Source organism: Limulus polyphemus, unplaced genomic scaffold (assembly GCF_000517525.1).
Source record: "Limulus polyphemus unplaced genomic scaffold, Limulus_polyphemus-2.1.2 Scaffold1538, whole genome shotgun sequence".
NCBI lineage: Eukaryota > Metazoa > Arthropoda > Merostomata > Xiphosura > Limulidae > Limulus > Limulus polyphemus.
Window position 1 is genome coordinate 32812 of NW_013667148.1, and position 14504 is coordinate 47315.

The window sequence follows — 14504 nt, forward strand, 5'->3', positions numbered from 1 at the left end:
CTGAAAGACGGTTTGACTTTGCAATTTCTTTGGCTAAGTTCTTATTGATTCTAGTTGTGTTATTTGTTCATATCCTTCACAGGTCCAGTTTCTCATTGATAACTTCTTTGGTTAATTTTTAAGCCCTATTTTGAACTGTTCATTGGTGGATTTGGTGTGCTCATTAGGCTTTTGTAAGTTTGATGCTAAAGTTCACATTGAAGCTAGTTAGAGTTGCTCATGAGAGAATGTAATAGCCAGTTAGTCTTCTAAACTCTAATTGTAATAATTTAATTGTAAATGTGAATCTTTGAATATTGTTTGCACAGGTATTAAGGAATTTTGACTGTATGATCAGCACTGCAATAACTGAAGAGATTGTAGAATCAGGTATAAAATTGGAAAAAAACAACCAGGTAAGATAATATCATAATTATAATTTAAAATTTATGTGACTGTAGCCAAGAATATGAGTGAGTAAGTTGATTAAATAATGAGACATCAAGCTATAGTCAGTTGGAATGACTTACTCCTTGAAATGACATCTCTACATTTACAGTTTTCACCTCTAATGATAGTAAGAAATTTTTTACCACTGGATTTTTCTGTTGGTATGATACCTGAAAGTTCAAAATAAATAACAGTTTTTCTCATTAAGTATGACTTCTGTATATTTATAGTTTATAACTAATATTAAAACTAAAGATTTTCACTCAAGATTATTCCATTTATAATGTCTGTATATTTACAGATTATGATTAATAATAGTACTACCATAGATATTTCCACTAATGTTTACAGGATGTAAACTGTTATTACTGTACAAGAGTTTCCAGTACCAAAAGTTTCATCTAATGTTAATAGGATTTAAATTGTAATAAGAGTACTGCAGAGATCTAAAATGATATCCTTATCTCTCTTCACATAATAGCTATTTCTTGCATGTCTGCCTTTGAGATTTTCTGCATGCTACTAGCCTTGAGCTATTTTCCACCTAAGACACATATTAACGTAAACTTAGCTTCTGCATGATGTAATCATCATGTGACAATAGCCTTCCATGAACAGGAGGGCAACACATCCTCTATGCACAATAGATCTATTTAAGGATTTATACTCAAAATTAACTTCATTCTTTTCTTTAGTAGTTCTGTGCATTGATGTGTTTTTTGAAGTATAAACTTTAATTAACTCTTGGATTACTTTGCACTCTTTAATTAAGCTCCTTTCTTTGCACATCACAAGGTTTTACTGAGTTACATTTAAAATTTAATTAAACCACTTTACACTCAATGTATTTTAATGAAATTAATGTTGTCCTGTACATCATAATTCATTTATGTTTTACTTCCTCTATTTCAAATAAACCTTTAAAAAATAGTTAATCTCCAGTTTTATTGTCATGTAACGCATGGGTGTTCACAGTTCTTAAGTTTTTGTCTCTGTTACTTGAATATTACACTGTACATGTATGTCTAGACTCAAAACTACTTGTACAGTGCTATTTACCAATCACTTGTTTCAAATTCTTTTGGGTTAATTCAAAGAACAAAGAAATAGATATTTTAACTTCCTGACAGTACCCATGCCTAACGTCTATACAGAAATGATAATTCCAAGCCACATCTATTTATTTGAAGTATGTGTTTCTAACATAGAAAGAGCTAATCTTAAGATACAATTTCTCAATGGTTATTTTCAAACTGACATGCAGTATTTGGTAACAAGTGTGTCAAACCACTTCTTAGAATTGTAGTAGTTTTGTACTTGCTGGCACTTAGTGTTTTTTTCTCACCTTGATACACATTAGTTTGATAGGCAGTAAAATTGTATTTAGGTTTTACTACTATGGCCTTTTTTGGAATTGTCTGGCAGTTCTACAACAATGTAATCATACTCGTCATTCAATAATGTTCATCATCCATGAGCAAAAGGATTTTTGAAATTTTAGTTTAAAAATGAGCTATCATCACAGCATTACATCATAGAGTAGATTTTATTGAAGTATGTTTTTTGTAGATGCAGTTATCAATGAAAGTGCCTTGCTTTTCTGTTGCAACACTCATGAGATTTCACTAAGAAACAATATTTTAAAGTTTGTCTTTTGATTGTTTTATATTTGAAACTTACTCCTTTTTTGTAATTTTTATTGGTTGAAAATGAAACATATGATTTTTGTGGAAATTTCAATTGTTTTATTTATTGCTCAGCTATAAAAATATTGCCTAGTTATAAAAATATTACCCAGTTATGATTGGTGCCATAGTTTCCAAGATCCAAGTTTTGGATTTATACATCACAGGCTCCATTGTAATAAGATATATGTTTTAAAATTCATATTTGAAAGCTTTAATCATTTTTTAAATATAACCCAAACTTCACCTTGCTCTGCGAGGCTTATGTTACTAAGTGAGAGCAAAAACATTTTGTCAGAGGGTAAAGTATCTTTGCTGATGATACTGTTATATTGGCTGTGGGCACCTGTTGATGTGTATCGAGGTGAATAATAAATGGTAAAGAACATGAAAGGAAAATAAAACATTAAAGATGTGAAATTATGCATGAAATCCAAAAAAGATATTTTATGATTATTTGATGAAGAACTATAAGGTATGTACATATTTTCATTTCTTAATTTTAAACATTTTATTGCACTGTATGTTTATTATAATAGCCACAATCAGCCATAAATAAAGTGTGTTTGGTCAACCTGGTTTCAATTGACTAAGTGTATAATTGGATAGAATGAGCTCATGTGACAGCTAGATGCCATGTTGTTACTCAGTTTAGTGGATGCCATAGTCATGTCTGACTTGCAATTTGTGTAAATCCTGTTGATAAAATGCCATGCTATTCAGCTTGGCGCTGTTCCAACCGATCTGGCTGTGGAAAGATGATGCATATGTTCCCTTGAGATCCAGAATGCAGATGAAAATGGAAAATGAAAATTTGTTGTGAAAACTAGAAAGCAAACAATAACTTTTTGGCATTTGGTGAGTAGGCCTAACCTTTTCTTTGTTTTTATATGTTTTTATACTAAATTAGATATTATACCTCTATTATTTAAAATCTTTGTTTGATATTTACGTAAGTATGTGAATCCTTGTAAGACCATTTTGATGAGGCTCAGTGTGAAACTGGGAGAGCTGATAATCTCAAGAAGCTCAAACCAAACATGTTGCCAACACAGTTTGCCTTCATATCTACTCAGATAGTAAAATGCTGTAAACATCCTCTTAAGAGATGAGTTATGGTAGATGTGAGGTACCACCCCCCTACCTCTTTACAGACAAAGAGTTTGTGCTGCCATTTAGATATGTTAGAATGCTGAAATGCTAGTATATGTATCCTTGACTGTCAGAAATAATATCTGAAGCATGAGGGAAATTAACTCCTTTTTTCCTCTGGTTAAAACACTCTTCAACGGAGGGAAAAGTTGGAGTACAATTAATTTCCATATCAAAAAATAAAAATGAATAAGAGGATTGCAATGTAAGTTAAAGTAATTTGAGAAGTAGATGAATTCTACCAACCCATTACTATTTATGCATCTAACCATTTTTCTTTTTCATTTCATATTAGGTGAAGATGGTCAGAGTGTAGATGACCGATGATGACAAAACCTTGTCGAAACGTTGTACATTTGCTGTTGTGTTAAACTTGTATTAAAGTTTTTCTTCATTACCCATTCAAGCCATCTCCAACTATTATTAGTCTCAAAGTGGGTTCCTCAACATCGAATAAGAGTGTAGATGAGTATCTTTCTGATGTTGATTAGCAAGCCAGGCATTCTGACTTACATGATGCTACCACACCATTGCATGACTCAATAAGTGCTGTTGGGAACTTATACAATAAAAATGAAATAACTCTGTTGCAAAAGAGCATCAAACAACAGCATAAATGGCCAAGGAGTTGAGACAGAAAAGAAAGCTGCTTGGACAGAAAAAAACTTGAGGGAAATATAACAAACGTCTCTAATCCCGAACAACTCAAAGTTGAATTGTGTGATCACTCATGGTGTTAAATGGTTAAACAAGACTGTAAAGAAAGGCCTTCAGCTATATTTTGCTTGTGGGGCAGCAGGTTATGAGTAACTTCTTTCTCAGAATCAACCCCTGCCATCAGTGAGATAACTCAGGAGGAGGAAGCTTAAAATCATTTCTATGGAACCAGGTATTCTTGATGAGGTGTTCAACTTTCTACAGTTGAAAGTAAGATCAATGAAAATTACAGAAAAAGAATGCTGTCTAACTCTTGATGAGATGTCACTCTCCAGGAACGTGTACAGGAACATCAAGATATCACCTTGTCAGGTTATAGAGGTGAAGCAACCCATGCTCTTGTGGTTATGCTAAGAGGGGTGACAACACAATGGAAACAGACAATATCAGTAATTGTACTTTGGGTTTATATACAGGCACTCGATCCTAAACCCAGACTGATTGGGATCTGAGCCATGCTGGATTTTGGAATTTTCCATTTTTGGGGTCATTCAGCCTGGCAAGTATAGATGATGTAAATAAAGTATGAAATACAAACATAAAGGTTATTTATTTGCCTTTTAGAAATTTTCAGGATGAACAAAGTGGTAAAAATTCAAGTTAACACAGAGAGAGGGCTGTACAACCAAAGGGCAGGTTTGAACTGAGACTGCATGTACTGCATTTACTTGCCACACACCCCTAAACAAAGTGGCTATGCCATTAATTAATCTAAAATTAAGCCTAAAAGAAAATTTTACTTACTTATTTGTATTTACCTTTTTTTACAGTATTTTTTAGTGCAGTTTTCAGCCATTTCAAATCGAAAGTTTGCATCAGTAACCAGTAAAAGTCTGGGTATAAGGAATTTCTCTAAGCTAATGGGGAGTGTTCACTAGAATAGCCGGTTTCTGGAACATTCCAGTTTTGGAGTTTCCAGATTTGGGATCGTCTACCCATAATAATATACCTTATTACATTTGGCAGTTGGAAGTGGAAATAACTAATATGGTAGTATGGGTAGCCTAAACTAATCTATACACCACACATACCACTCAAACCTGCTCAATGGTTGCAAGCCCACTTTCCTAGCCATGTATTTTATGATGCAAGATGGTCTCAAGTGTATTCCCAAGGAGTTAATTGCAGGTTGCCCAGTCACCAATTGAATATGTAATTACCACATTAAAGAAGCTTTGTTGATATATTTTGGGTGTATTGAAAATGAAATAAAGTGAGTTTAAAAGTCATTTCAAAAGGAATGAAAAATAAATAAAAGAAATAGATGTGGGTGGAAGTTGAAAAGAAAATTTAATAATATTGAAAATCCTGACATACATCAAATGATAGTGGAAAGAAAACAAATTGGAAAAATAAAAAAGTTGAGGTGATAATGAAGAAGATTGAGCACAACCTTCAACAAAATTGTGAAAGAATAAAAATTCTGTGTATTGTGACTATTATAAAAATATTAATAGAGGATTAGGAATGGAAAAATATATAAAAACAAAAAGGTTGGAAACAAATGTTAATTATAAGAAGAATAAGATGTGATAATGTATCAAATTAGACACCTTAGGGGAAGAGAGATAATGTAGAGTTTGTATAGAAAAGCAAGAAATTATAATACATGTATGAAATGGAGAGGGGATGGAAGAAAAACTTATTGAAAAAATAGAATGGATAAAAAGTAAACTGAAGTCAGGAGAAGCTTATTATTTACATAAATGGATTTATCGGAATTTAGGACACAATAGGTAAGAGGTAAAGGAATTGTATAAATAGTTAACAGATTTTATATTCAACCCAAAACAAAAGCTAAGTCAACCTAACATAGTTGTTAATAAACAGTGTATGTACACTATGTAGAAAATGTGAGGGTGGGAGGCAACTGTCCCTTATGCTGTACGTGTTAGGTGCCTGTGGCCATCACTGTTTGAACAAGTGCAACAGTATATTTCTTGAGTGTTATCTATAATGAAACTAGACTTTATAATATACCACAGAAGATTACTTGCACATTTGGCAGTATCATTACCTCCCTCAACATGCAGCCCACTGTTCTTGGGCCCAATCTAGCTAACACAGGATGGTTTTGCTTCAGAACTCGAATGCACCTGTTGAATTAGTAAAACTGGTTGCAGTTGCTGTACTAGGTTCCTAAGATACCATTGCTTAAACCCAGGTCAGAACCATTTAACTTTGTTTGGCCCACAGCATTGTCAAGATGAAATTGAATACCTGTCTCTTCACTAATGTGTAGCTTGTCATCATTTGTCAGAGTAAAGTTGGTGCATTTGTCTAAAGTGATAATTTTTCACAGAGCAACTGATTTACAGCAAGGCTAAGTAAAGAACTGATTACTCCAACGTCCACAGGAAACTCAATCTTGCATCCATGCATCATTATAACCACATTAAATATGACACTCAGTTCATAGTTTACCAAACCTGCCATCATAAGTTAGTGTGTAAGCTAACTTCAGCACTTGCCTGAGCTGGTAACCATATTCAACTCAGGTTCCTCTTGTTTAAATTATACAAGCGTAACTACAACTATAGCTCTTTGTTGGCCTTTCTTCACCTCTTCTGGAATCAGTCTGAAGGGAAACATACCTAATAGTTCTGTCTGGAAACAAAATATAAACATTTGCAAAGCCAATAAGAAGATAAACCACAGTTGAAGCTGGGGCTCCTTCTATCATACACTTGACATCTTTAAAAGTCCAATCCTGATTTTGGCTCCATTTGTGGTACACAGCCATGGGAACTTGGCTTGGAAATCCCTATTGCCCTATAAGAAACCATAGTGATTGTGGCATCTGTTGCTGCTGAGCTGATGGTTAATGCCTTTCTGAGATTTGAGGATCTTGAAGACTATTTACAGTTTCAGTTGCTACTGTTGCTGGTTTTCTTCAACAGAGGGCGGATTGAGACTGCATGCATAGCTTTCACTGTTGCACATTCTTTGATTGAGTCCTGACTTCACTCACTGGTTTTTGTACTCCACAACAATTTCTATGTGGTCTCAAAAACTTATCTTCCATAATAACACCATTCACAAACATTAATATACCAGAGAAAGTTAAATGGAAAAGAAGCAATTTCAAAATAAACTCCATAATAAACAGATTCTTTGGTCATACCACCCAAATACTATTTGATAACTAGTCTGTGGTATTCAGATACACTGATGTCTGAGGAATAAGAATATATCAAGCATCTTCAAAATTCAGTCTCCAAAAATTGTTAGGCAGTTAGATATAATGGACTTCAATAATATAAGAAAATGAATGACACAAAGGAACAAACAAAATCTTTATTCATCGTAGTAAATTCTATCAGAATTCTCAATTGTAGTTGAACTTTACTGGCTGCTGGAACAGATCTAGAGCAGAATAGGAAGAAAAACTCATCTGCACAGGAAAAAGACAAAAAGTAATGTAATAAGAAAGAGAAATGCACAGAAATGATGACCATTATCTTTAATTACTCATTTGTTGTATAGGATGTTTCTGAATTCAATCTTCAGCAAAGGACCAAAACAAGAAATTAAATAAAAACAATGATTGAAAATGCAATTGGATAGCCAGTAAAATTGTATGTTAATAAATCTAATAAAAAAAGAGGACAAGTGCATAGATAAGAAATATATAAAACATAATACAAATAAAGCAGCAAGTACAAACATGTCTAGATCTGTCACATTAAGGTTAGAGGCTGAAATAAACAAGATATGTATACCAGAAATAAATTTCAATGGCTGTTAAAGAAGACTTAACTGAAAAGAGTTTGTATTATGTAGCTGGGTGTAGTTTTGTTGAATGAGAAAAATTCCTTTGACCATCAGTTTGGTGTTGGAATCGCCAGTGATCAAAATATTTAAATTGTTCTTGGAGAAAAGATGATTAGCATATTCACATTTTGAACATATAGCAGGGATTTAAAAAAAATTACCAGTTTCTAATGTAAAACTCCTATGTTCATGAATTTTTACTTTTATATGGCATTTCGTTTTTTTTTGCCAACAAAGATAGATTGGTAGCTATCACACAAAAATATAGAGTCCACAAACTTGAGGTTTTGCTATAAGGTCTTTAAAGTAAAATTACTCAGTCAACAACATGGCTTAAAGATGTGTCTCGGTTGACCTGAGGGTAAAAGGATTTGACTAGATCAGTTGTTTGTTTTTCAGAATTACTGTTTAATGACTGAGAAAAGGAAGTGAAAAAGTAATAGGATATTTTGGGACAGTAAAAGTGGAGGGTTGTTAAGAAATGTGTGTGTGATTTTGTGCACAAGGTTGTCTGGGAAGCTGTTATTTTTCTAGGATATTTTGAAGGAAGTTTATTTTATGGAAGGTGTGATGTAGATTATATTCATACTTTTGGGCTAGAACATTGGGCAGAGTATTAATTTAATGAGAAAGGGTATGCTACACTTATTAACAAACAAGTTTATTGTTTATGTTCAATTGCATTTTTGCTCATTGTTTTTATTTGTGTCTTTTATTTCCTTAGTCTTATGTTTACTTTAGATTGACTTGTGTAAATAAATTAGTGATGATCTTATTTCTTATTGAATTTGAATTTCTGCCCAATAAATTTGTTGCAAACATAGTGTAACACTGCACTTTCAAGTCAGACCTAGATCCTGGCACAATATCCTGAAGTCAGTAGATTACCTACATCAACAATTAGTCTAAATAATGTATACAATGGAGAGAACCCATAATTCATATGGCTTGTATCTGTGTCTTTTCTTGAGATTGCTTGTCTCACCCTAAAAAGTAATCACAGATGGAAGGTCCAACTGATACAAGCTTCTATGAGATGCCAGTAAGGTACGTAACCTTTACCTAAGTAAAAGGATTAGTTCATGTTTATGATCTTTCTATATCTGGTTGACATGGATGTCATTAACTACTTTCAGAACATCTACACATAAATTTAGAAAAATTACCTGAATATACCTTACAAAAGATATTTTCTAAACTTGTTATGAAAGGCTCAAATTAGCAATTATTTCAACTGTGACATACATATTTGTTTTTTACCTGGTCTCTGACCCTAGGAACAATAGAAGACCCAACCACCGTGAATCTGAAAGCTGGCTTGTTGAGTTAAGTTAGACAAAATATGACTAAAGATATTGTTCATCTGTTTACTTGTGTTTGTTTCAGTTTTCTTTGTGGTGTGTGTTCATCATATTATCTACAAGAGAATTCTGGAACCTGCATTTTGTGGATACTTGTAATTATCTTTGAACTCTCAGTATACCTGAATACTACATAATCAAGATTCAGAACAAGGTATCATCAGCAATGATTTAATAATGTTTATTTCATGGTATAAATTATCATTCATTTCATTCCAATTCTGAACTTTCTAAAACATTTAAAATGATGTTTCTTGATAGCAAGATAACAGTTCTTATGTGTTAAGTTCAAATCTAAATATGTAACTACTTTTGACATTGTGTCTCATTTTATGCAGCTCTTAGCAAATACATTTAGGGAAAATAAGTAAGGTGAACTTGTGATGAAAGTTTAAAATGAATTACAAACTAAACAGGTGGGAATTCATACACAATTGTGGTATGTAACTAAAATACACCTAAGACTCCTGGGTACTGAATTTTTACAACATTCAACAGCGTATGATATGCTTAACTCTGAAAACGTAGTGCAAACAAATTCTCTGTGTAGAAAGATTTTATATGGAAACTGTATAATTCAATAAATAAAGATACTTTTGATAAAAGTGGACAAATACTAATTAATACAGACACTTGTGAGTTACAACAACTGCATCATGCCTTGCAAAAGAACTTGGTTCAAATTTATCTTCTGCATACTGGCTATTTAAAGATTCCAAAGCATGTTAAAGTGATTACAGGAGAATCAAAGATCCCATAAGAGTATTGTAATGTAAGGTGAGTAAAATATGAAGGTGATGGCCCAACATAAAAAAATGTGTTGATGCTGTTAGAAGAAAGGTATAAAATCCAAACAGCGGGTCTTTGATGTACTACTCAACAGGTGTGAAGATAAACCATTCTCAGCAAAAGTGTCTTCTTTGAAATATTGTGTGTAGCACATATAACCAATTCTAACAAAATATCCAACTGATGGTTCTATACATAGCTACAGTTTTATATTTGTAGCTCAGGAGAATCATGGAAAAATATGTTAAAAAAAGTAATTTCTTGAAACAATACTGTCAATTTCTAAGGTGTACAAGACAGAAACTCATGGTTGATCAATTTCAGAAATCACTGCAAGTATACATGTATTAAAATTTTGTTGAATGAAATAAAATTCAGAAAACTCGTGTTTGGTTTTCAGGTGAAGAATAGAAATGATGTTAAGAAATTACAGGCAAGAGAGTTAATAAATCATCTAACAATGTGGAACTCTGAAATACAAAAAAATTCTGATATTTGTAAAAATAAAAAAAAAAAAAAAAAAATAATCAAGCATTGTTCTAAGATTGACAGATGTGGTCATCTTGAGACTGATATTTGTGATAACATAATATTTGAATTTTGCAATTATTTACATATAGGAAATCTGATTTTGTGATATACAAACAAGATAACTATTAGTAGGTTATGTAATATTGCAAAATTTCTGTCTTGTGATTAGGCTTTACCACAAATAAATACATTTCAGACTTGAACATTGAGAATGCACTACTGAGGGCTATCATGTTGTAATATACTAGGTAAAGTCAGTAGGTTGGCTCAGAAATGTTTTTAACAACCCAAGAATTGCTACAATCATCAACTAGAGCTAATTTATGGTATAAAATCTGTCTTGAAGAGCTGGGAAGAAAAAATAAAATAAATAAAATATAGAGGTATGGAAATTAAGAATCCACAGAACTTAAGAAAAGTCTTGAAGAAACAGAGATGAGTTTGTTACAGTTTGACATGAATTACTATGAATTTCTTATATAAAGAGTTATTTTAGGAAGTAAATTTATTTAACTTAAAATGTGACTGTGTTAATGAGAAGTGTTTTCAGCTCAACATTTAATTCTTTGTTTTAACAAACCATTTCCTTCGTATTTTTTTAAGTCCATCTCTTAATATTTTTATATAAAGGTCTTAACAATTATTCAAAAAGTAATAAATTTGGGTTGAGTAACTTGGAATGAATGCTGAAAGTGGAAATACTGTCAGTCTTCATGTGGCCAAGGAACCCCCATAATGTTGCTATTGAAGAGTAAGGACACACATCAGGATACCAAGTCCTAATGCTATAAGTGTCCATTTGAAGGGTGTGCTTCCACTAAGACACTGCACAATAACATGATGTACCATGAGAAGGATGTTCTCCAGGTTTAGAATTTGAGAGACATGCTCCCAGGATTGAAATGTCTTAACACACACACTACCCAAGAGGCTTTCTTCCCAATGACAGATGCTTTCCAACATCAATTTCTACCATGAGAAGGATGTTCTCCAAATTCAGAATTTGAGAGACATGCTCCTAGAATTGAAATGTCTTAAAACACACACACACACACTACCCAAGAGTCTTTCTTCCCAATGACAGATGCTTTCCAACACCAATTTCTACCAGCAAGATAATCTCCAATAACATTGACTTATTCACCATCAGCCATTAATGTTATCACTGTTAGGCAAGAAAGAATAAAAGAGGATTTATGGATTGTGCAAAAAACAGACAGCTGTGAGAGGAGAATGTGCAACTTCAGAAGGGCTTGTAGGGAACTTAAAGAGGCCTAACAGAAAGTCTTCACTGATAGATAAAGATCATCAGATGACCTAGACAGCTTTCTGTCATCCCTCCATGTTCTAATTGACAAATAATTGTTTTATTGATTATATGTAACCGTGTTTTGTTTCTTATTTAATTTGATGGTTTATATTTACACTGAGTTGAGTTCTCTTTATTTTACACTTTTAAATTAGTGTTATGTTTAGTTTGTTTCTAATTTTAACTAAATGATCTTTCAGTTTTCTGTAGTATTCTTTTTATGATTTAATTTACTTCAGTGATTCTGTTTATTTCAGTCTAATATGCTTTTGTTTCAGCTTTATAACCACATTTAGGTATTACTATCATATTTTTATCTTAAACTAATTAACTGTATACTGTTTTGATTCTAGTTATACCTAAAGTTGTGTCCAGCTTTATGTTAATTTAAGCATTTACTTCAGTGATTATATTTCATTTGATTCAACATAATATGATTTTGTTTTGATTTTGTAAGAACATTTAGCTATTACCATATTATTATGCCTCCAAAGAGAGATGTACTGTTTTTCTATTTTTTCTTCTTTCTTTCTTCTTCCAAATACTTTCAATTGACCATCGTTCCTTCATTTCTCAGTGGACTGACTTGAAAATTGTTAGTTATACCTTTGTCCAATACACCCAGACATCTTTTTTCTTTTCCTTTTTTTATTTAGATCTTTTTAAGGATTTTATGGGGTCAAACAATGCGATTGATATACAAAAAATTTGGATTTGCCTATTTTGAGTCTTTTTAGGGGGCTCATAGCTAAAAAAAAGTATAATTTTGGTTGTTGTTTTTTTACAATTACTTGGCCATATTATGATCAATTTACATAGGATTTGGTACAAAGATACATTTCTACATGTTCCACACACTGACAAACAAAAATGGTGGACTTAACCATTTTTAGTAATTTAGGGGAGTCAAAATGCCACTAAAAGCATAATTTTAGGGTTTTTTTTTGCAAATTACTGTGCCATATTTGGGCTAATTTAGATGGGATTTGGTACAGAGATACTTTTTTACAGTTCCCAAACAGAGATGTAGACAATTTTTGTCTTTTGCTCAATTTTTCAGTGAGGACAGTACAATTGACGGTTTTGTGAACTATTCATGTGTATGTCAACCAACTTATATGAGATTTGGTACAAAGATACCTTCTTGCAGGTCCCAAGCAGTGATACAGACACTTTTTGATTTTTCTGGTGTCAAAATGGCCATTTTGGGATTGCATGGTGGAGACATGTTGCAAATTTCCAAATTTCTATGTTAAATTAAAATAATTAATGTTGTATTATTTTCTATTCAGTTGTATGTTAATTTAAGAATTTAATCGTTTTGATTGTGTTTAATGGAACATTCTGTTTGTGATTTTTGCTTTAGTGCCAGGCTTTCTTAAGTGTCCAATTTGATGTCGCTAGTGTTCTGGGGCAAATTTCTCTGAGTACGTACCTTACACAAACATATAATAATTTCTAAGTGATAGACGATGGATACAGCTTTCCAAACATGTTGAGCTTATGTTAAGTTTTTCCAGCAAACCAAGGAAATAAACAATGGTGGAGTGTTAAAAGTAGCATGTCGCCAGCAGAAAAGATTAATTTCAAAGCAATAACACAAACACAAAAATTGTAAGTATGACTCAAGCCTTTTTTGTGATTAATTAGTAAACATTTATGTTTTGAAAATTTGTTATTAGCTATTTCACATATATAAATATCCAAAATAACATGTCACCGTAATCATGTGTTCTCCTTTACGGTTGTTTATTTTCAAGACAGTAGTTACAAATTTTTGAGTAAATCAAAAGATTAGAGTCTAAAATCAATCTGGGAAGTATATAATTTGATTTGATCATACCACAAACACAGGGTATCAAGAAATATTTTGGGTATGGCCATTTGGAGCTTGTAATAAAATTATTTTTTTAAGCACATGATCTCCTTTATGCATATATCTAGTGTAGATACTCAAATTATGTCATTTTGCTGTATTGTTATACATAACAGCTAAGACATTTGTTGTTATCAATAACTGAAAGGGTAAGAGTACATTGAATTCTTCAATAAAAATCACTGAACATGAAATTGCATGAGCTCCTTTACTTCAGTTTTGCTTCAGAGGGGAATATATAGAGTGCATAATGCTCTTCCCACCATATTTAGTTTCGAACATGTGCAGATCATTAGGGTAGGGTGTATTTGAAATGTATTAGTCACAAATAAACTCACTTTCATGCAAAAAAAGTCCTTGAAAGTGGGATTAAGTAACAGGTGTGTATCTTATTAACTGCATAACTAACGTTCAAATGGTGTGAGTGGTGGTAGTTTTAAGTTTAAATGACTGATAAATAACAAAACTAAATCTGTGATTGATAATTAAGCATCTGTTAGGGGAAATGGTGAAATGCATGTAAAGGAGTTCACCATTTTAATTCAACTCCTTATATATGTTTTGCACTTCTTAGTATAATGCCACATTATAATAAAAGCTTATGTTTATGATCTGTGGAAGTAGTGTAATACAAAATAACTATTCTTATTAGCCTGCTGTAGCTGGATTTACTGTAGAAATATAAAGCAAATCACATTAATTAATACACTTGTCTTTGCTAATATACAGAGCTGGTATGCATTTCGGTGATGGTTTTTACATTTGTATTTTTAGAATGGATGGTAAACAAAATCAGCAGCTTAAATGTTGTCACAGAAAAAAAGCAGCAGAAGGGAAAACTTTCTTACAATTTGTTTGCTTTTTGCCTTTTTATTCTAGGT

At 32.3% G+C, this 14504-nt stretch overlaps 1 protein-coding gene across 2 annotated transcripts in view; it reads left to right on the forward strand.

The window, feature by feature from the left end:
* Nucleotides 1-14504, forward strand: part of LOC106464004 (glutathione reductase, mitochondrial-like) — a 73691-nt gene that overhangs the window by 32580 nt on the left and 26607 nt on the right. For both annotated transcript variants that reach the window (XM_022391659.1, XM_013924107.2), the window contains one exon: nt 309-395. In XM_022391659.1, the coding sequence (XP_022247367.1) occupies nt 309-395 (87 nt within the window). The remainder of the gene's footprint in view (nt 1-308; nt 396-14504) is intronic.